The sequence below is a fragment of the Anguilla rostrata genome, chromosome 8, assembly GCF_018555375.3.
Source record: "Anguilla rostrata isolate EN2019 chromosome 8, ASM1855537v3, whole genome shotgun sequence".
In the NCBI taxonomy this organism is placed as follows: Eukaryota; Metazoa; Chordata; class Actinopteri; order Anguilliformes; family Anguillidae; genus Anguilla; species Anguilla rostrata.
This window is the reverse complement of record NC_057940.1, coordinates 9637819-9661930: the sequence shown is the minus strand read 5'-3', so window position 1 is coordinate 9661930 and position 24112 is coordinate 9637819. Positions and strand designations below refer to the sequence as shown.

General features: G+C 45.2%; 1 protein-coding gene across 1 annotated transcript in view; it reads right to left on the bottom strand.

The window, feature by feature from the left end:
- LOC135260310 (MAGUK p55 subfamily member 7-like) overlaps positions 1-21273 on the bottom strand; it is a 64783-nt gene extending 43510 nt beyond the window's left edge. Inside the window, exons 1-3 of the mRNA XM_064345554.1 lie at positions 21134-21273; positions 10317-10432; positions 2853-2930 (exon numbers count right to left, since the gene is read on the bottom strand). Coding sequence (XP_064201624.1) covers positions 2853-2930; positions 10317-10432; positions 21134-21152 — 213 coding nt within the window. The 5' untranslated portion in view covers positions 21153-21273. The remainder of the gene's footprint in view (positions 1-2852; positions 2931-10316; positions 10433-21133) is intronic.
- Between the last annotated feature and the right edge of the window lie 2839 nt (positions 21274-24112).

Below are 24112 nucleotides of genomic sequence, written 5' to 3'. Positions count from 1 at the left end.
ATAAAATGTATAAATCAGTAGTAATTGTATGCATACTTCTAAAAAACTTTTTTTCTGTTTTGAGAAATTTTCCCAGAATGTTGAACCCACAGTTGTCATGGGAATGACAGATGTTGCAAGGGAAATATGACATGTGTTGCTTGTTAATTTTTTCAGTGTCTGGATCACTATACGTGCTAGCCAGACCGTCTAAATGTACAGCTTGTAAACAGCGAACGTAGCAGACTGGAGACAGGGCTGTCCAAAAATATCTGGAACAGATGAATTTCATCAGAACAAACCCGAACTGCCTTTCCCACAAATAGGGCCTAACCAGCGAGCAAATTCGGTCTTTTATCATGCTGAAGCGGAGCAATGATTTTAATTAGCTGTATAATCTGAAGAAGCTGCTTCCCCAACAATGAGGGGAATATCCGAAAATACGGCATCGCTGAACGAAGGTGATCCTCAACCAATGGACACTCAGGGGCAGAAGAATCCTGTTCTGCCTCAGTGTCCGTCATGATGGCGCAGACGGCTGCCATTTTAAGAAATGAGCTTGCTTCTCTGAGCTCTGCTGAGTGCCATAGAGACAGGACTGATATACAGCACCGAACTGTAGGGTTATGCGTCTTCATCAACAACGATTTCCTCTCCTGACCTCACGTGGGGGAAGAGAGCGGGCTCCAGGTGTCCTCCTTGTTCAATTTACATCAGAATCAAACTTGACTCTTGTGAACCCTTCGGCCTGAAATGGCTCCAAAACCAAAACAAAAAAAAACAAAACAGCACTGACAGGTCCAACATTTTGTAATGCATTTAACCATTTCAATTACAGATGCAAGTTGGCGTCAATATATTTATTGTAGGAAAATGGGACAGGCTCTGTGTAATCTCATAAAAGATTGTTGTTGTCTGTTGCTTAAATTCTTTTTTTCAGGCCAATAGTGGATAATGCCTTTGCGGAATTTTATGTACATCACCGTGTGAAGCAAAACAATTGGAGATCGCAATTAAAATTCCGTACGGAGCCAAGGCAATTAGTCACGAAGAAATGTAATTTCAAAACAGGTATCTAACCAAAGCCTCAGGGAGGGAGTGCAACAGAAAAGAAATAGATTTGGAAGCGTCGCGCTCCCGTCTCAAGCTCTGCTTGTAAACCCATCTGTGTTTACTCAGGTTCTGTCTGAACCGGGCTCCGGCAAGAAGGAATTTGTCATAATTTGTCTGCCTTCCGCAGCGGTGTCACGCACTGGCCAAAACCGTGCGGCTCAGGACCGTGTGACCTTGTGGCGGAGATCCGTCCGACAAAAAAAAGAGGCTTTCTCATTGGTCGCCCTGCCTCCTCTCCGTGTCCTTGGCGTCTTCCTCTCCCGCCCCAAGAGAGCAGGAAGTCTTAAGAAACACTGCGAGAGCTGCCAGCCAATCTGTAAATGCTACTGGGCTTACGCGTGAGTACGTCTTTCTTTCCTGTCTTCGGTCAAACAACGCCGACCCCCCCCCCCCCGCCCCCCCACCGCCCACCCTCCCTCCCCCAATTCCCTTCCCACCTGGCCCACCTCTCCTCTCCTTTAGAGTCTTGCGAAAGCGATAACACATTGCTGCTGCGTCTGTCTTTTTAAAAGAACAGAAATTATTCGGCTTTGATTATCGCGAAGGCCGAGCCTGGGATTCAAACGACGGCAAAATTGTCCCGGCTCACGGCACGCCAGTCAGGCGGCGCAGGTGTGCGTTCGATAGAGCTCCCCGCTGCACCGGAGGATTAGCAGTGCAGAGAGAGAAGGAGTTCATTGATGTCTCTTTCGCACGGTGGAGATCTGTAGATTGACATATAGGGAGTTCGGACGATTGAACATCACCTCACCCTTGTCGTCTCCGTCCCCCGTCCATCATTGTGAGAGTGCAGAGCACCGACGGACTGTCTGGAAAGGAGGCGGATTGCTAAATCCGTATCGCAGGAACAGCAGGAGACTTTCTTTTTATTAAACTTTTATCTACATCATATGCTTCGTTGCTTTTATCTGCCATTTTTCTCATTGTGTCGGTGCCCTCCACCCCGCCTCCCCCTTTCCTTGCCAGTGATCCCATCCATCCAGCCTCCTCCAGAGCAGCACTGCAGTCTCTCTGTGGCAGAAAGTGTGGCAGGTGTAGGATCACTCTGCCCCCCCCCCCCCCCAACCCCAGCGCTGAGACCTGACATCTCTATTAAACACATGGCAGGTAAAGAGAGAGAAACAGGTCTGGGGCTAAATCTGGGCACGTGTTAGCTCTTTTAATGGAAATATTTCTTCCCTAACTCTCAGACACAGGTCAAATTCTTGCAGATACATTTCTTAAAGGATTTTCACAGTCTGCGACTGCAAAAAAAGAAAATACATTTTTGGTGCAACACTGGGTTTCTCCACAGGAGCAGTCCTGGTACCGTAGGATGATGTCTCTCCCAGGTGTTATGATTTTAGAGCCGTCTATGAGCAGAATTAATCGCACTTCACCCGTGACAACTGGTTCCTGGAAGAGGTTCCAGGTTAAAGTGTCAGCTCTGACCAGAATCTGTTAACTTTCAAAAACATTCAGGACAAAAACCCTTCTTTCAAGTGAATTGCACTTTTTTACGGTTCATAATATGCTTCATTTAAAAATTCCCATGGATCTGCTGGATTGTTTTTTTTTTCCTGAATTATTGGGTATGAGCAGACTGTCCTTGTTTGCCAGCCTCATGTCTATCCACTATTTTTAAATATAGCCCAACACTTTCTAACCAATCATATCAACTCACTGAAGGCTGGTCTAGGCTGAAGGGGCTATTTTGGAGATAAACTATGGCGACACAGGGTGATCTAAGCCAACAGGGCTGGCTCTACAGCAGCACTCACCTCATAGGCCAGAGCTCCAGTGTAGACCAGCACTGGGGGAGGACTCTGGTGTTGGTACTGCTTCAGCCTCTCGTGAATCTAGGAGGAGAGAAGAGTTCTGAGATCAGTAACGAAGGCGTGTGTTTGTGTGTGTGTGCTTGTGCACGCACTGGTGTGTGCATGTTAGTGTGTGCGTGTGTGTGTTCGTGTGTGCCAGTATGTTTGCCTCAAGGGGTTGGGGGGGGTGGGGGTTTGGGGGGGTGGGTGGAGGCATTAGGGTACACAAACAGCAGGTCCCAGACTCTATGCTGTCCATTAGCAGAATCTCTCTCTCTGTGGTCTTTCAGCGATACATCATTAATCCCCACGCACGCCAAGGATTAAGCAAGAGGGCCATGTGTCCACACACCAAAACAGAGACTTGGAGGCAAACACATGATCTGCGGAAACATCAGCAGCCAGACTTTCCCCATGAGAGCCCAAATCGCAGCTCAAAAGAGCCCTGCACTGTGTCAATTTAAACATATCTGGGATTTCACAATTGTTATTGCATTGTTATTACTATGCTATTACACTAGTATACATTGTACTTGCTCTCTGTAGTTACACAGGTTAACCAATCTGGCCATAGAAATGATTTACAACCTCGATGTTTGTTGTGCCAGTGTGAAATTAGTAATTCAGTGCCTACCACGGAAATAAAGTTCAACCAAAAGAACAATGATATTTTTTTCATTTCGAAAAAAATCTGTCACATGAATTTAAAAAAAAAAGATTTAAATTCCACTGTATTCATAAAGCAAAACCAGAAACACTTGCGGCAAAGAAACAGGCGTCTCAGAACAACTTTCCCCACCCATTCCAAAAATTCCAAAACTAAAAAGTATGAAGCACCAGCTATGTGCCCTCCTGGTGCAATCAGCAGTGAAGCGTTCATCTGGAGCCCCTGGCATGCGTGATTTAAGACCTGTGGTCTGACAGGAGTACGCAGGATATCTTAGGGCACACTGAAAGAGGGCGGGGAGAGCCTCTGTGCCAAGGCAGCAACTGAGGCCTGTCAATCACAATCACCTGTCATTTGTATGCGGTGGGGGCCATCTCTGGGGCTGGACTCAGACCAGGGGCCTGGGCCCGTGCGAGTGTGAGAGGGTTGACTGGGATAAGGGGGTATGGGGTGGGGGTGGAGAGGTCATTGCTGAATATCGGCAGTATAGTATAATGGGTAAGGAAGTGAGTGGACTTCTTATGGTCACAGGGTCAATTCCTGGGTTGGATGCTGTTGTACCCCTGAGCAAGATACTTAACCTGCATTGCTTCAGTATGCATCCAGCTGTATAAATGGATGTAATGTAAAAAGGTGTGTAAGTCGCTCTGGATAAGAGCGTCTGCTAAAAATGCCTGTAATGTAGTGTAATATCCTGTTCATTTCAAGACTGGGAGACAAAGCCCATTTTAGGAAGATGGGGGGAGAGGAGGTGAGGGATGATGCACTGACTAATAGGCCAGACCACCACCAAGCTCAGCAGAAGGCATGCATTTAATGTTTGTGGATTTACACAAAAAATATATTTACTTTATTGCCAGTCTACAGCAAATGTTGATAAACCCCGGGCCAATTATTTGTCTGAAGCTCAATTGATATCAGACCGCGAAACAACAGCTGAACTGAAAAGATGTTTATTTCAGTTCTGTATTTGGTAAACAGTTTAACTTCAAATGGTTGCATAAATAATTGCACGTGTTCTGTATTTGCTGTACACATGTATGTAGCTATTTATTAGGACTGATGAAGCCGTATATTTTTCTGTTTCATATAAAATGGCTACATTCGGTTAATGTTTAAGCTCCAGTCAGCTAAAATTCTGGTACATAAATTAAACATTCCTTTATATTTTCTCTGCAGCTTATTAATTATCATTGGAAAACACTAAAAGAAATCCCTCTGTAGGGCATAGAGACAAGCTTATTATGGCATCCTTATCACAACCAGAGAGATTATATCATATATGAAAATACGAAATTGTGCAATATCGTTTAGAAAATCACATGTAAATGACACATAATCCGGTCACAGTCTTTTCTGTAGTATTGCTATTACAGTAGATGGATTTGGTCAATAAATTTTCAGCTGTTTTTCTCATATTATTTTTCATGCCAAGAAACCGTTTTATGATTCAGGGCATTGTTTTTCCTTGGGGTCCGTTTGCTTGAGAGAAAATTCCACATTGCTCTACATTAGTTGCAGTGAAACTCATCATATAACATGCTAACAATGTCCGTGCAGGGCTGACAGAAGCATTACCCAGACTGCACTGCTGCAGTCAGAGCAGCCGCGACACAACAACGATCTGAGGTTAGTTACTCCGGCCAAGTCGTTATGATCTGCCGTCTGACCCAATTGGGGGGGCGGGGGGGGTGGAATTAAACATCTGCTACATGTAGTTCATTTACAGTTTTAGAATCTACGGAAGAAGAAAAAAAAAAGTGTTGCTTTCCCCTCGCAAGTCCCAAAAATGACCTCACGGTAAATTTGGGTATTTTCAGAGAGCGGGGCTAGTTACCGTGGAATGCTCTCGCCAAGCGAACGCGCGATTACCTGCTTTCGTGTGCGCGCGTCGGCAGAGGGTCCAACGATCTGTCCGCCTACAACGGAATGTATCTATCCATCTGCGTCTCGAATCTAAAATATTTCACCCCGCTTTCATGCTTCGTAGGAAAGGCTTTACTGCCCCCCCGTGAGACGTCGGCTTGGAACCGATTCAGACGCGCGGTGGAAAAACTACAGCTCCGGGAGTCACCTTGTTATGGCCAGTGCTCACAAAAAAATAATAAAAATAAATAAAAAAATGAAGGTCAAGGAGTGAAAGGGAAAATAAGACACAGAAAGAGAGAAGGCAAAAGATAATCGATTTCAAGCTTACTTACTTTGAACAAAGTCTCCACCCACTCTGTGGGGGCCAGAGGTATTGCAGCAGGACTGATCAAAGTTCATTGTAACATGAGCTCTGATAGAGCATCTTTATGCTTCCTGTTGAGCTCATATAAACTTCATTAGACACTCGCTGTGTATGTTTTTTTAATTTTTTTATTATTATTTTTGACTACAAATCGAGACCTGGCATAGTCTGCTGTAGAATATTGCTACTGATTGATGCTGGTATGAAATATAATTGTCATTGTTGTTGCAATACTAACAGTGTTTAAATGAGCTCAAAAGGGATTTAAAAAAAATGCATTCAGTCAGAGCAAAGAGTTGACTTTACTACAAACATTTTGCTTCGGAGAAAACATGCCTCCAATATAGGTCGGTATGTACTGACATATTACTGAGCTGGCATTAACAGACCGAAAGCACGTTAGGTCGTGTGTGTCTGCGGTCTGCGACTTCTCATTTCCTGGCCGTGGTGAGTCTGTGGATCCACGTTGTTAGCGTAGCGAGGCACGTGCCCCTAAATAAACACTTCCCCAGAGCAGTCTCACGGGGAAACAAAAGAAAAGCATTAGACCTTCTCCAAATCAATGTTTTGGTAATCCGACAGGGTCTGGGCTGAATAATAGGAGAGGGGGAAGGAGGGAGAGAGGGAGGGAGGGAGGGAAGGAGAGCGAGAGAGAGAGAAGCAGCATCTGTGTTTTTGACTGGGGGGGTGGGGACAGGGGGGCGGGGGGGAGCTTAGAAGGACCTGGTTTATGTCATCGCTGACCAATCACTTCCACCTCCCTGTGCCATGTCCGTCTACGCTGTGGCCTGTGTGCAGGGCGATCAGCCTCCTGACCTGGATTAGAGGAGCTAGAGCAGTTATCCCTGAAGTTTTCGGAAACTTTGAAAATTGTTCTGCCCTGCCAATAAGCACTAAGGTATTATTGAATTGAAAATTGAGAGAGAGAAAAAGAAAGAGCAAGAGAGGAAGAGAGAGGGGGAGTGGAGAGAGAGATGGGGTGAGACAGAGGGATGAGAGAAAGACAGAGAAGGGGTAGAAAATGATGGATAGAGAAAGAAAAGTTAGGGAAAACAGTGAGGGAGAAAGAAGGGGGAAGAGAGGGAGGGGGGGGCTCAACTGTCACAGGGAAGGCAGACACAAGAATTTGAATTTGAAATCCTGTCAAATACCGAATATCCACTCAATCTTACTCACTGCTCCCACACCACATCTGTTTTTCAGTAATCACTGTGTGTGTGTGTTTGCGCTCGTGTGTGTGTGTACATGCGTGAATGCATGCATGCTGCACAGTTCATTAATGCTTTAAAATGACATAAACCTGTTGTATCAGGTTTTTTCATTGTAATAAAAAAAATTGTCATTAACATATTGTTAATACGTTACTGTTACTAATGTTGTAGTTGATTGAAGGATGAACAAAGGCAACGAACCAACCGAATAGGGTAGGACTGTTCTTTTTTACTCTTAACTCTTCTTCTCTTTAAAAAAAACTAGCTGAAGAACAGTGATTATTCCTGTTGGCCCAACCCAAAATATGTATTTTTCCTGGTCGATGAACTGTGAAAGTGGATCTCCATGTGCAGGCCACAGGTGATTGATTTGATGCAAGGAAGGAGGAGGTGGGTCAGATGTGCCTACAAAATGTATCACGGTGTTTCAAGAAAAGAAAACTCACTGATGTTGTAGCACTGGTTGTCAAATTTTTAAAAAATAATGGCACCCAAATTAGAAAAGTAATACTTATCAGGGTCCCGTCAAATGCACATACTAGCATCGCCTAGTGGACTACAGACTCATTCTGAGACTCATCTCTTACGCTTCTGCAGTGGTGTGTAGGTCAATAATTTGGTGATAAAAAGGTCAAAATTAAGCAATATTTTCTACATTCTTTATAACCTCCAACTGCCATAACCCCGACTCTGATTTTTGTTTTGGACTGCCTAATGAACAGTCCCTCGGAGCGTATGGCAAATCCTCCATGGCTCCTTCAACCCTAGAACACGCTGTGCTTAAAACTTCTGTTTACTGCGGAAGCTGCATTATAGGCAAGTCCTTCTTTTCCTGCCGAGCTTATAACCACAGACATTTTACACCATGTTCCTTTTTAATATCTAAGTGTTTTATGTCGTAAAAAATCAGGAAAGGATACAGGAAAGCTTGTTTGCCGATGCTAGCGTTCGTTAAGCTCGCGATTTTCGGGGTGATTTATGGAAGCTTCCGGACTGACTGTATACACAAGCCGAATTGTCGAAGGCAAATTGAAACCATGCAGCCGAATCTGATGCGGGGGGAAGGCGGTGAATTAGGGCTCTTTGGCTCCTTGGTTGTTTTGTTCTATTTTTGGGGGGGTGCTGCGTACAGTCTGTGAAGGAGCCCGACAGGGACGGTCGATGATCGGTTTTTTCCACTTCTCCTCATCCCTCGCGTCTTGCCAGTCCAGTTTAGATGCACGTGATCTCCTCAGGCTTCGCTGTCCTCCCTCCCTGAGGTGAAACCTGGGATCAATGAGCTTCACTCAAAGCTTCACTCGAATCCTCTCTCGATTTGGCTTAGTTCGTTAAAAAAAAAAAGTTTTTACTTACAATATCCCCAGGAATCTTTGTACGGGGTTTCCTCTGAACTCAGTCAGGGGTGCTCTCAAATACGGACAGGTCCATCCATCACTTCATTTCTAGTGTTGGAAAAAATGTCTGTTTATGCAAACTTTGAGGAAGTTTTGAGTGCACTGTCTGCTCCCCGTCAAAGCTATTTGGAATTCGGCCTATTTTGGACAGATCCCACTGTGTAGATTATACTTTACTTGATTTTAAGGATGTGTTTGTGAGCCGACCAAATCAGCTGAACCCAGGTTTTGAGTTATTAGGTGGCCCGGACGTTCACGTCTGGCGTCTTTCAGGAGGACTGCTCCGGCCTCCCTGCAGTACCTGACTCCCCCAGGCACCGAGAGCTTCTGTCTGTCAGCTGCTTACTGCGCACCTGTCAGAGTAAGACTCTGTCCCCAGGAGCTCCTGAAACACCTGCGTCCGGTCCGTGTGTGTGGGGCTATCCAGCAGGTTTATCACCTGTGCCCTGTCTGTGTGTGTGTGGGGCTATGTGGCAGGTTTATCACCTGTGCCCTGTCTGTGTGTGTGTGGGGCTATGTGGCAGGTTTATCACCTGTGCCCTGTCTGTGTGTGTGTGGGGCTATGTGGCAGGTTTATCACCTGTGCCCTGTCTGTGTGTGTGTGGGCTATGTGGCAGGTTATCACCTGTGCCCTGTCTGTGTGTGTGTGGGGCTATCCGGCAGGTTTATCACCTGTGCCCTGTCTGTGTGTGTGTGGGGCTATCCGCCAGGATATTTTGCTGAAGGTGATTCAAGTTCCTTGCTCAAAGAGCTTAACATGAATGGCAGTACCCCATGAAGGAATTGAACTGGCATGCCCCGTTTCATAATCACTCTACTACTATGTTTTCCTTTATTTTATCTCTGATTCCATGCCTCTAAATCCCCTTGTCTTTATCCAGATTTATGAGAACATTTCTGCCCCATTCACAAATCCTATGAATCTTCCCAGTCCCTCTAAATTTCTGCCTGTTTACCGTCCATGTAACTCTCTCTGTCCGCATCACTGTACACCTGTCTCTGCCCACGTCTGTGCAAATCTCCGAGTCTCCCCTCCTCCATCTATTTATCTTGGAGTCTGTCTCTCCCCATTTCAGTTAAGTCCATGTAAATCTCTCCTGTCTCCTCCTCCCCTCTTCCTCCTGTTCTCCATTCTACTGCCACCTGCCTGACGGTGTTCTGTTTGACCACAGGTCAAGCTGAAACACATCAGCATCAAGTGCAAGATGGCCCACATAATTTTCTTTTCACAACTCGTTCTAAAACAAGGGCAATTACATCATGCACCCGCCTAATTGAAAACAGATTAAAAAATGAGGGGATAGCGTAAATTTATTCTAACAAGGGGCAATTATTTTAAGAGCAACGTTTTTGGTGAGTCTTTGCCCAGAAACACAGAACATTATAAAAATCCACACAAGTCGTACTGCACACAGACCAAATAATTATGTATGTGTGCAATGTATTCACTGAGGTTATTTCAGTCTTGCGATCTGAGCTATTAATGCCAAGGAAATAATTTCAGTCATTATTCATTCTTCTGATGCTTCCTTACATGTGGAGTAGTTTAAAACAGACAGAAACTTTGATGATGACTATCAAAAGCTAAATTTTGCTATACCACCATCCTTTAAACTGTTTTGTCAGGCAAATGCATAAGATTTATAAAGTTCTTCCAAGCCAAACTGAAACTATGCCAAAAGATAAAGCCATCATAGAGCATGTATAACACACTTATTAACTATGTTATATCATCTTCATAAACTAGAACCAGGCAAAGGTTATTCTTTATGAATAGTGACATAAAACATAATTTGTAAAATGATTGTCTGAAATGTGATATTTGTACAACCCCTGAGATAAGAGGTAGAATGAGAGAGAGAGAGAGAGAGAGAGAGAGAAAATGGAATTTGGAATCAGGTGAGGTTCTCTTGTGCAGGTTACCTTGAGCAGTGGCAGCAGGCTCCTGTCTCTGAGCATGCTCTGTAGGAAGGTGCAGTCCTGTCGGGTCACATGGGACTGAATCTGGGAGGGGAGGGCTGCCAGCAGTTCATACACACCTGGGGGAGGAGAAAGGAGAAGAGGCCATCACTGCCCCACCCTTCCATACATGCATACATATATGCACACACACACACACACACACATGCTCCAGCAAATGAACACAGAAAGTTTGCGGGTTTAATTTTCAAATGCAGCTCGGGCCAGGTCACCCCTACCTGTCTGGATTTTCTCCTTCTCTCCTGAATGGAGTTTAGTTACATTGAAGAGCTCAGTCTGTCTTTGGTTTTCCCTAGTTCTCGTCAGTCCTCCCCCCTAAATCTAATTTAAAACTCCACTCTGTTTTGGCTGAGCAGGGCAGACAGCCCCTGTGGAGATTATCATGATGGTTTGTATTTGTTTTAAATATCATAAAACAACAGAAGACTCAGAGGACATTGTAATTATTTCTTTCTTTCTTTCTTTTTCTCTGCTTCAATCTCTATTCTGAAAACCAATGATGCTCAGGGTAAAGAAAATGACCAGAAATGGGGGAAAAAAATAATTTTTTTTTAAAGCGAAAGGAATCTCAGGTTGAGCTCAAATCTCATTTTTCAAATTGAGAAATTCAAGTGGCAGAATCTGTCACTCTCTGCTTGCTGTCCGTCCCTGGAGAAGTGCTGGGAACTCACAGAATGCTTGGCCATGATCCCCGGAATGTTCCGTCGGTGCTTGGTGGTTTTATCCGAGTCAATGATTCCCAACCCTGTTCCTGGAGATCTACCATCCTGTAAGTTTTCACTCCAGCCCTAATTTGGCACACCTGACTCTACCAATTAGCATCTCACTGAGCTGCTGAATGAGGGGTACAGTGTCAGGGTTGGAGCGAAAACCTACAGGACGGTAGATCTCCAGGAACAGGGTTGGGAACCACTGATCTAAAGGATAAAACATTTAGCTAAAGCGCATGGCACCTCGAGTGTCTATACGCCAGTTTGCTATCTGTTTGATCAAGGCAGGCATGAGTGATGAGTAATTTGGTGCGCCCATAATACCAGTGCTAGCTTCAAGTTGAAAAGAGGCTAGAAAAAAGCTTTGAAGTATTTGAAAATAATCATGTGACCCAGGTCTGTTGAGTGACACTCATGGCTCAGGTGCGCAGTGAGTGCACATTGACTCAGCCCTCATTAGACGGCACAGTGTACGATGCTCTTTATGACCTCTGTGAGGTTTTATAGCTTTGCCTTCTGTAGCTGTGGTTATCATTCACCTTTACAAGATGGAGGCTCGCACGTGTCCTGGGAGCTCTTCACTGCAAACGCACCTGCCTGTGGGAGGGGTCAGGGGCCCTGGGTCGGACCCGCGGGACCCCCGACCAAAGTGCGCGGCTCGTCAAAAAGCTGGGGGCACCGGCCCCCCCGCCTGCCCCCCCCCCCCCCTCACCGCCTACTTTACAGGCTGGAAAAGTGAATGTTGAGTCAAATTATAGGAGATTTAAAGCACGCCGGGCGATGGGGGCGGGGACATGTGGGGAAGTCATCAGTGGTGAGGTACAGGTGGGCAGGGTCGACAAAGTCCAGCTCATACAATCCATCTTCTCCTCAACTACGTCGCCTGCCTGGACCAGTGCTGTTCCAAACAGTCCTGTAAAGTGTAGAGTAAAGTGTCTTTTTTTTTTTTTAAAGGTCATTTGACCGACTGGGGGTATGGGAAAGAGCTCAGTTGCTGATTGAAGTTTGAAATATCAGGAGAGAGCGTGACTGGACCAGCTTAGTGTGCTGTGTGGAGCTGGGTGACTGTGAAGATTGTCTGATCGGCTGGAGCATGAATCTGCATGAGAGGCCCTTTCTGATAAAGAGAGCAGTGAGAGATTCTTTCTGATAAAGAGAGGGCACTGAGAGATTCTTTCTGATAGAGAAAACAGTAAGAGATTCTTTCTGATATAGAGAGCAGTGAGAGATCCTTTCTGATAAAGAGAGCACTGAGAGATCCTTTCTGATAGAGATAACAATAAGAGATTCTTTCTGATATAGAGAGCAGTGAGAGATCCTTTCTGATAAAGAGAGAGCACTGAGAGATCCTTTCTGATAAAGAGAGAGCACTGAGAGATCCTTTCTGATAAAGAGAGAGCAGTGAGAGATCCTTTCTGATAGAGAGAGAGCAGTGAAAGATCCTTTCTGATAGAGAGAGAGCAGTGAGAGATCCTCTCTGATAGAGAGAGAGCAGTGAGAGATCCTTTCTGATAGAGAGAGAGCAGTGAGAGATCCTCTCTGATAGAGAGAGAGCACTGAGAGATCCTTTCTGATAGAGAGAGAGCACTGAGAGATCCTTTCTGATAGAGATAACAATAAGAGATTCTTTCTGATATAGAGAGCAGTGAGAGATTGTTTCTGATATAGAGAGCAGTGAGAGATCCTTTCTGATAGAGAGAGAGCAGTGAGAGATCCTTTCTGATAGAGAGAGAGCAGTGAGAGATCCTCTCTGATAGAGAGAGAGCAGTGAGAGATCCTCTCTGATAGAGAGAGAGCAGTGAGAGATCCTCTCTGATAGAGAGAGATCAGTGAGAGATCCTCTCTGATAGAGAGAGAGCAGTGAGAGATCCTCTCTGATAGAGAGAGAGCAGTGAGAGATCCTCTCTGATAGAGAGAGAGCAGTGAGAGATCCTCTCTGATATAGAGAGCAGTGAGAGATCCTCTGATAGAGAGAGAGCAGTGAGAGATCCTCTCTGATAGAGAGAGAGCAGTGAGAGATCCTCTCTGATAGAGAGAGAGCATGAGAGATCCTTCTGATAGAGAGAGAGCAGCTGAGAGATCCTCTCTGATAGAGAGAAGCATGAGAGATCCTCTCTGATAGAGAGAGAGCAGTGAGAGATCCTCTCTGATAGAGAGAGAGCAGTGAGAGATCCTCTCTGATAGAGAGAGAGCAGTGAGAGATCCTCTCTGATAGAGAGAGAGCAGTGAGAGATCCTCTCTGATAGAGAGAGAGAGCATTGAGAGATCCTTTCTGATAGAGAGAGAGCAGTGAGAGATCCTCTCTGATAGAGAGAGAGAGCATTGAGAGATCCTCTCTGATAGAGAGAGAGCGGTGAGAGATCCTCTCTGATAGAGAGAGAGCAGTGAGAGATCCTCTCTGATTGAGAGAGAGCAGTGAGAGATCCTCTCTGATAGAGAGAGAGCAGTGAGAGATCCTCTCTGATAGAGAGAGAGCAGTGGCGTAGGAACGTGCCAGAAAGGTGGGTCTCCAGAAAATGCATTTATTTCACAACCCAACGATGAGCGCGGTTTTCCTGTTCAACATCATAGCGTCACATTCCCGGAATCTGCTCTTTATTTACATTTCAGTGACCGAACACGATAGAAACATTTCAGATGTTACGGATGTAGCACTTCGACAAGTTTAAAAAAACCCCGACATTCTTTATACGCACAGGGTCTTAGTTTTTTTTTTTTTGCAACACCTCCAATGGACTGTGAAATAAATCTAGGCAAGGAGCTGTTTCCTCAAGTCTTGATGGTGCTTTCGGAGTCTTTAACGCAGCTCACTGCACTCGCCAGCCTCCAACAGCAGCCATCAATGGAGGCGGAGACGGTGTGCCAAGAACCACACAGGGAGCTCAAAATGTGGAAATAGAGTACATAAAGAAAGAAAAACAGAGAGGGAGAGAGAGAGACAGAGAGAGAGAAAGTGAGAATGAGGGGAGGGAGACACTTTTTTTTAACGTTCCTCCTCAATTCAGACCAGGAAAATTCGACGGGACACAAATTTGTTTGAAAGTTAATTCGAGTTATTTTGCGAGTCGTTTCGAATTCCGCCTTGTTTCAGAATTTCCTCGGCGACGCACAAATTTGGTTTGACTTGACGACCACCTGCAGCGAATGTTTAGGGGAAAAGGTGCGGACGTTCTGTGGCAAAGCGACACCCCGCGTGCTGTACTTATCCTGTGTGTCGCCCTCACAGAGGAACTCCCACAGAGAGAGAGAGAGAGAGCATGCCGAAAGAGTTTCCCCTTTATCTGTGAAAGACGCTGTCCCATTGACAACAAGCCCACGAGGAACATCTGGAGACCTCCCACATCAGGAGGAGGAGGCTGAGCGCGTCAGGCAAATGCGATACTCGCTGGGACCTCGCGCTCGAAATGTTCTGTCTGTTTCCAATCAAAACCCTCCCATTTCGGACCACGCCCAAAAGCTTCCTTGCCCCAACTGTTCCCGTGTGATGGCGGACGCGGCAGGTAGCCGCACAGCCACCTGTCCTAGCAGGTCCCAGGACGACACGGGTCCCCGTGCACCGAATGTATATTTTAGGCTGTGGCATTAGCAGTTGCGCACGCTCGTGTATATATTTGTTTCAGGAGGCGCTACGTTCCTTCCCGTTAGAAATGTGGCAGCACTTTTTGCCTGCGGTCATGCGTAGCCTCCCGTGGCATAGCAGTGGAGTTACTGGCAGATCCCAAACTATTCGCTTGTTTTGGCCATGTCTGGTCGGCTCCATGTGCGTGTCCGTTTAACTGCGCGCTATTGACGACCGAGCGAGCTTGACATTAATCTCAGCTGAGCCTCACGCACTTGGATTTCTGCTGATAATGAGTAACAACTTTGGCACAGCGACCGCCTCGTATCTTTTTTTACTGACTTTGATGACCCTGCGCACCATGGCAACAGCAACCCCTGCACCCGGCACGGGTACGTCAGTCACTCCTACTGCAGGCGCTTTGCCAGTAAGCCTGCAGTAAGAGTCAGCTCCTGAAAGCTGATTGGTCCAAGCGAGCTTCCATATTTTTCCAGCCCCCTGCCAGCGGTTTCTGCGGATTTGCATGATTTCGGACGGAGCCAGCGCCCCGAAGCTGCGGACCTCAGACATCAAACGCCGTGACATCATCGAAATACGGTTCCGTTCCAGGGCAAGTGCACTTATCAAAGCGAACGATCCAAACATCTCAGACTTGATTTATTTATGTTTTATTGTTCCGCAACCGCTTCGTTACTGACCACAAACTTTCTCTCCCCCCATAGTTACTTCCAGCCATTCTTCTTCTTCAAAAAAAAAGAAAAATCAGTATACCGCAAAAGAGTGAAATGAAGACGGTTCCCTGCAGATGCTAACTGGTTGCATGCGCACTGTTCGCTGCCCACATTCATGGTGTTTTCAGACAAGCAGGTTATTGTTTGTTTTATGCTACATGATTTATGCTTCTTGGCTAAATGGCCAATGGTTGAAGTCCTGAAATGGTTTATGGGCTGAGACTTCCCTCCATGGAACGATGTGAATACGGCACGGACCAATGAAACATTTAAAGGATTTTATTCTTTTTTTTTTTTCTTCAAAACATGTTCTCATATCCTCAAATGTAGTTTTATGTCAAAAGGGATTTTTGTTAGTGCTCATTCTCCCAGCATATATATCCAGTCTTGTTTGAAACAACCACGTTCATTTATGCTCATGCACACTCACACGCACACACACACACATATAAGCACACACACGCACACACGCACACACGCACACACACAAATGCAGCTAATTGCCGGGAGCTGCACCAACAGCCTGCTCCACACACGTTTAAATCACAGCTCACAAGAAGGGCCCAGACCAAACAGAGCAACACAAACATACAGGCAATGCATCATCCACAGCAAGAGAACAGATCCAACCACCACCCTCACACACCCTCACACACGATCCAGCGCAAGCACTGAGACTGAGAGACCTGCTTCAGACTGCTTCAGGCTGGCTAGTAGAACTACGGGCGGCTGCTTTCTGTTTTCACCTGAGAAATCAGCAGCCCACTACAGGCCAAAGACACCAGGTGACGTGACTCAGTCATTTAGCCATCAGCTTCAATTTGTCTGCTAACTTCTGGGTAACGGGGAAAGCCAGCGCACCCTGTGGTTCTGCAGCACTTTGGCTGGCCCAGGCTGGCAAAAGCAAAGGTCACAGGAGGCCAAGCTGGGTGGGTGGGTGGGTGGGTAGGGAGCCCCAAGATTTCCCCTCAGAACCACTTTAGTGCCCATAAATACACTGGTATCCCTCAGTTCAAACACCAGCCAGTTAAGCAACAATGACCTGTTCAGCACATAGTGTTCTTTGGACGGGGTGCAGAAAATTTTATCCTTTTTTTTTTGTAAAAAAAAAAAAAAAGAAAAATTACAAAAATAAAAATCATTCTCTCAAATCACACACCCCAACCCCAAATCCCCTTTCACCCCCCCCCCCCCCCCACCCCAACCCCATCCCCGCATTTGAGAGAAGAAAAAAAAAAAAACAAGTGGAAATTTTCTTTCTGATGCAGAGTAAATTGGAAACAGGGACACTTTCCAGTGGCAACAAATTCTCGTGTTACGGTGGCGTATTTCTCCCGCAGTCCTCTGGTTCCTGTGAGGGGGATAAAGCGCTGGAAACAGATGAAGTGCTCCCGTAGCGGACTGCGTTCTCTCTCTCTCTCTCTCTTGCCCCTCTCTCTCCCTCTTTCTCTCTTCCCCCCTCTCTCTCCCTCTCTCAATCTCCCTCTCCTTCTCTCTCTCTCCCTCCCTCCCTCTCCTTCTCTCATCTCCATCTCTCCCCCTCCTCTCCCTCTCTCCATCTCCCTCTCTCCCCCTCTCTCTCTCTCTCTCCTCCTCTCTCTCTCCTCCATCTCTCCTCTCTCTCTCTCTCTCCCCCCCCCTCTCTCTCTCTCTCCGAGCGCTTGCGTCACAGATTCCACATGCCCGGCATTCTTCGCGACGGTGTGGAAAAACTTACTGTTAGTCTAGAGAAACCCGACACTGCCGCGCTTGTCACATCGCCCCTGGATACGTTATTAAGGCCAGGGGCCTGTGGAAACTATAAACCTTTGAGCGTTTAATGATGAAAAATACAGGGGGAAGCACCGTGTTTTGCTATTGGAAGACTTATTATGGCAGAACTGTGCTACCTCATTTCGGGGGGGGGGGGGGTCGGGGGCAAATAGCTGAAATTAATAACCGTATACATTTAAGAGGAGGCGTTCTCCTCCTTGCGTGTCTGTGTGTCTGTCTCTGCTATCAGCCCTTTGATAATATTTCACAGGGAAAATAATGACTAAGGGTGCATATCGGGTGCAAGCAAACAAAAGCCATGAGAGAGACAGAGCCTGAGCAGTCAAACAGGACTCATAATCTGCACTGAAGCAGATCTAATGGGAAAAGAGAGGCCTGCTAGCATTGGACATGATCCATCTTAGGCAGGACGGTCATTAAATGCATAGCTGTATGATACCATATGCAGACACAGACAGACACAGACACAAACACGCGCTCTAATGGACACGCACAAACGCAAGCAAGTTTGTCTGAGTCCATGGCTTCCGTGAAAGTATAATCTGCCAGTAATTGTGTTCTGGCGGATTTGTCTTGCCCTCAGCCAATCACAGAGCCACTTCCTGGGCATTGACTATGCAAACTGACAGGAAAATGAGCAAATCCTGCAGCTCTGTCTGTCTGTGTGAGGAGATGAGAATAACAGGCTAATCCCGTTGTGTGACGTATGGATAACCTGTAAACACACACACACACACACACACACATCCACACACGGGGATACACAAACACATGCACAGACACACACATACACGTGTGGATATACACACACACGCCCACCCACACACACGCACACACCCTCACACACACACACACACACACACGTGCACACACACTCGACCGGCACAGAATGTGAACTCCAGGCTCCAGGCCTGAGAGAGAGAGCAGCGTTACGCAGCTCATCCTCCCCGCACTCACAGAGCTGCTACCATGTGTCAGTGCATTTTACTTTGCTCTTCAATCAGCAGGCACCGCCTGTGAATGGATCCCTCCTGCTTAATACCGGTCTTACCAAGACTGACAGCTCACGGGCCATCCAGCGATGAGTTATGGCCTGTTAGCATTACAGCACATAAGTGCTGTACGCATACAATCAACGTCTGTTATTTCTCTTGACAAAAAAAAATAGATTTTTCTGTGTATTGAATGAGCGATCCATACACAAAGCACTGCTGGAGAGCTGGTGTGTGAGGAAAACGGAGGTTTGGCACAGCGCTCTGCATTGTCTCTATAGTCGCACATGTTTCCAATCAGATGGCTGCAGGTTCAAGTCCAAAAACATGACTTGATTTCAACTTCGCTTCAACATGGCACTTGGAAGCAACACTCCATCTTTACGGCGGCCCGAAAGAGGAGATTAGGGAACGGGGCTGCTAACCCAGTGGTTGCAGGTTTAAGTCCAGAATGGGACACTGCTGCTTTGCTTTTCATCAAGGTACTCAGTCTGAATTACCTTCGAAAGCAAATTGCTGCATGGAGCCACATTTTTGGACAATGCGTAAAGATTTGAGTTACAGGTGGCTCTTATGGGTAATCAAAACTAATGCACAGTCTGTCCAGCAGGCTTCCCAGTGGAGCCAGGCTAGTGCCAATCTTTTAAGAACAGTTTCACAGTGTTTTAAAATTTATTTTACTATTTGTTTTGATTCAGAAAAGCTGCATTTCCGAAGCGTCTATAATATAACAAGATTGAGATGTCCTGAAAAAGACGCATTCCAGCTGAGATCAAATGCATCGTATTGTAATAAAACATTGTTTATCACCAACCACATGTTTGCGCTATAGAGAAATAATGTGCATTTATACATTCAGGACAGATTACTGTGCTCTGGAGGTTTCTAAGGGGAAGTACGAGTTTTAATAAACCAAAGATGCCTTACTTGGCCAGAGAGAATAATTTAGAGAATTCAGTCAGGTTATCTGATTATACATCCAGTTCCATATTTTATTTTTCCAAATGAAATCCCCAAAAGGACAAGAAATTGTAATGACATTACTGCATCATCCACCTTCACTCACAAATGAAATGGCCCCGCCAAATCCTTAGCAAAAAACAGATGCCTGACACACATACACTGTTATGGACTACGCCCTTATTATGAGTTATGCAGCACGCTCACTGAACTGCTGCACTCTATGCTTATCAGGTCTTCTGTGTATTCATACAATCACCCGCAGTTTGCACACACACACACGCGCGCGCGTGCATACACACACACACACACACACAGACACACAGTTACAGAGTTCAGTTGGACATGTCAACTCTTCTTAAATCAGTGATGATACATGTGCTTGGCTTTTACAACAACACGTGGTTTGGCTAGCTTTCAAAAATGTGTTGACCTTTCTTTTTTTGTTACAGAAAACTATTTTCAGGTCATACTACGGAGACATAATATTTTATGCCTATACAAATGTAAGATGAAAATATATGAAATTATAGTAATAGCATTTCTGCTGTTTTTATTTCAGTTTTTTTTTAATGGTGCTTGAGGGTCTTTTGACCTAATCAGATCATTCTAGTGTTGCAGCCCTCCGATTGTGGAGAGCCACAGTGCCTGTAGGATTTTTTTATTTATTATTATTGCTTCCTTTCAATCAGCAGCTGATATAAGTCCTGGAAACAAGGTGTCTGGGGTCAAAGCCAGCGGATGACTGAAGCACTCAGGCACTGAAGCAGACCGTAAACCAGCAGACGCTGGGGTCCTCCAGGACTGAAGCTTCGGCTGCCTGCTGCAGAAGCTCAGGCGCAGATAGAGGCGTCGGTGTTGTTGTTTATGAATGTTTCGTGCGCCGGGGATTGCTTCTGTCACTTGTCCAGCCCCGGCTCCTTCATCATCGCGCTCAGCGGCTGGACGAACAAACATTTTTCCTTTTTTTTTTTTTGAGTACTCGTGTTACACTAATAAAGCCTGGCTGGATTATTAATAAGGACAGACCCGTAGCTCCGCACGGCTTTTACTGCCTTGTGCTTGTAAACTGCGTCACGCGACTGTAGCAGTTATAAGGGGGTCTGGCTTTCCGATTTGTCTCTGCGAATTTCCACTACGGGTGCATAATCATAGCGAAAGCCTGGATTCAGGAAGGAGGCTGTTTAACCATCACTGGTCCTGCCCCCCCCCCCTTTTTCTGTAATATCTGTCACGATGGGAGGAGAGAGACTGACATATTTGAAGCTGTCCGCAGAGAAAATAGGAGATCTGACAAATTGAAATGTTTTGCTTGAAACATTTTATTTTCCACAAAATATTCCTCAAAAATCCCTTTTCCAAAAATCTTTAGTTGACTCCCATCAAAATCTTCAAGACTTTCTCCTTGTGCTACATTAAAAATAATTTTCATTTAAAAATGACTTTCATGCATTTTTACTCGTTAAAAAGAAAACTGAAAAGCAAAATCAACTATTTTAGAGATGTTGGAGAGGCTAATATTTACTAATGTTTATTATTTTTTTGAACATTTAAATAATGATTATTTCATTTGGGGAACGAAAAAAAATCTCTGAATGGTCTGCTAAATGACTCACAGCAATGGTTCAGCTGCAGTGAAATTTTCACCATGAATTCGTTGTCAGATGCAGAATTTGACCAGGACACTGAGGTTAACAGCTCTGCTCTTTTAGTGGAACTTTAACGACCACAGTGAGTCAGGACCTTGGAACTGAGTGGAAACGTCTCATCTAAAAGCCGGAACCTTCTGCAGCACAGTGCCCTTTCACTGTGAAGGGGCACGTGATTTTTTCATTTGATTTAGAGAGAATAGCGCCCTCTGCTGGTCCACGGGTGATGGACAGGTCCTCTGTTCTGCGCGAAGGCCCAGCCTGCCCAGGCGCTCTCAGACTCAAGAACAAAAGTGAACATTCCTGACCTCACCTCACCATGGCGACCGAGCACGGTGACTATGCTGCCGTGGCAACTGGCCGGGCGCCCTGTGGGATGACAGTACCTGTGTCGTTTGCCGGCATGGTTCCAGCCTGAGGAATGTCACGGCAGGACGTCAGGGTAACACGGCCTGGTCGGGAACCACGGAAACCAAATTTGGTGAGATTGGCAACACCACGCTGAGCCACTTCGTCTCTCACCGGATTTATACTGCTGGAGGCAGATCTGTGGAAAGAGAGGAAAATAAACAGGGTTTAGGGGCTTCTGTGTGTGCGTGGGTATGTGTGTCTGTGTGTGTGTGTGTGAGTATGTGTATGCATGTCTGAGTGTGTGTGAGTGAGTGTGTGTCTGTGTGTTACGATGTTCCCTTACTTTTGATCTTCTTACCTTTGCTTGTTTTCTTTTCTTTTTTTAGTCAACACTAGTCCATAGTATTTAACATTCTCCTACAAATATATCGCAGGACTAGATTTTCTTCATAAATACAGTGTGGAGAGTTATTTCTAGTGACCACTGAACTCTCCAAACTGCGTTTGCAAGGAGAAAACTATGAACACCTGCATGTAGCTGTGAGTTAAATTTAAGGACGCTCGTTTTGACTGAATCCAAGCTTTTCACCTGGTTTTGAGTAATTCCTGGCCATGCCACAAAAGAAAGACTCACATACACAACAACATTTCAACATTTCAGCACTGAACACTGTCAGCTGAGAAAGCGAACGCAGCAATGTGTTGAAAGAGACAAGTTATGCAAAATCTTGGGGTGCAGGACCCCTGGAGACCCCCACAGATGGTGCTACTGTACAACAGGGCAGGACCAGGGAGACCCCCCCATCCCCACACTCTGTGCTGGTGCTTGTCTTTGGAGGCCCAGCTGCACCATTGACTTGCACACGTGCCTCACATAAAATCTTTAACTGCCTTTCCAGCTCATTTAACTGCAGCCTGACCCTCGCTGCAGATTCCCGATCAGTCACAGTCTACCAGCATGGCTTATCTGCAGTTAAGAGTTCACAACCTCTCCCTGCTTGATGACTGCCCACAAAGCACAAAATTAACGGGAGGTGTTTTTCGCAGTTTGTATTTTTGTAAGGAGATACGTTTTAGTGTATTTTTTGGCGGTCTTCCACCGTCTGCCTCACGTCTGAGCTTCAGCTGGCCTCCCCAGCCCGCAGGAGGACCCTGAGGATTCTCCTGAGCCACACAGAGGTCTCTCCCTTTCCCAGCTCAGGAGCTGCAGGGAACTCCACAGAGCTGTCCTGAGCCCTTTAAACAGAGCAGGTCCATGGAATGTTTTTTTTTTTCCTTTTTTCTTCAAAATTCCAAGTCAGTGTTCCAGAACTTTGTTGATTACCATTAGTGATTGTTCAGTTAACAACATTCTAATCACATATTTGTGATCTCACACTTTAAAGGGTTCAGAGGGCGTGTCCTCCCTGGCCTTGGACAGTAGGAGGTCTCACATCACGTGCACAGTCATCAGACTAAATCAGGCTTGTTATGAGACTCTTACTGTTAAATAAAGAGGAATCCTGAGCTGTGGACCGCGCCAACAGGCCTGGCCCAGTCTGTCCTAGCCAGAGTACACCACAGAAAACATCTGAACAGGTACTGGAGAGTGAGCCATGAAATATTAATAAAAAAATACTATAATAAATAATGAAATGAGAAAGTGCCACAGTTAAAACCAGGCAAACTGAACACAGAGGAGGGCACATGTTTAGAAAAATGCAGAGCTTCCCTAACAGATTTTCTGCACAAGTTTTATTATCATTTTATTTTATTTCATTTTTGTAAACCACAGAGTAAAACCACAGAGGAACGAACCAATAGGCTTGGTTGGAACAGGCTAATCTGGAGCTGAACTGAGGAACAGTTTTAGCTCCAGTTCAAACACATACCCCTTCTGCAGCACACTGAGAGGGAATCCTCCCAAGCCATCTTTCCATTTGGAGCCCATCATAACCGAGCTGTGGTGTAAAAGTGCACCTGAGACAGTTACAGTCCCTGCTGCCTGTGCAGAGAGACCTTAAAGAATCACCCCAAAAGCAAATGGCAAAACTTCAAATTTATTTATATTGCTGAATATCCCATCTTTGGAGGCATTAACCATGTGGAAAAAATTAAAAAATTAAAAAACTTTATCGGAATGAAAGATATGTTCAAACTTCCACCTGGCCCTGAGACTCCAATTGGCCTCCTATGACACTTCTGCCATCTAGTGGACTTATGGAGCACTGCTAAAAAAAAATTCAAGGTAAAAACAATGGACCTCATTCACAAAACACGTGTATGACGACATTTGATCGTAAACCGTGTGTAAGAACGCTTCCAAGGACATTTCGGCATTCATCATTTTTTTTCTTATCTGTTGTTCTTCATGGCTGTTTCCTTATGCTAATCACATGGACAGGATTGTGCATAAAATTTATCCAACAGTAAAAATTTATCCAACAGTAAAAACAGTCTGGCATTCATCATCTCATACACCTGGGATATGCACAAAAACAAAAGTCTGCACATGTGTCATGAATCCAATATTGGTTTTTTGTTAGAACATTTTTAAGAACAAACGTAAGAATAATTTAAGAAAAGTTTTGTGAATGAGACCCAATGACTAAGGTCTGATTTACAAAGACCTTTAGCATGTGCAAGACCTTTGAGCACATGAAAAACCAATAACATGACCAATGATTGGTCATGGTATTTGTTTTGCACCAATCATTGATTGTGTTATTAGTTTTGAATGTGCTAAAATGGTTTTGGACATGCTGCAGGTCTTAGTAAGTCAGGCCCAAAGTTTCATGTGAATAAAAAACAATGTATATGCCTTTCACAATCATTTTTGTCTCATACTGTGATCAAGAAAAAGAGAAATGATTTTTTATTACTCTGTAGTCTTGAAATTTCACACTAACCTTTGAAAAGAGGAGGAAAGCTGTGCTCTCGTGTGATGGCATTTTCCAGAATATTTCAAACAAGCCTTCTCATTACAGTCATGAGTTTAGCAGACATATGTATCCAGGCATGACTATCAAATCACA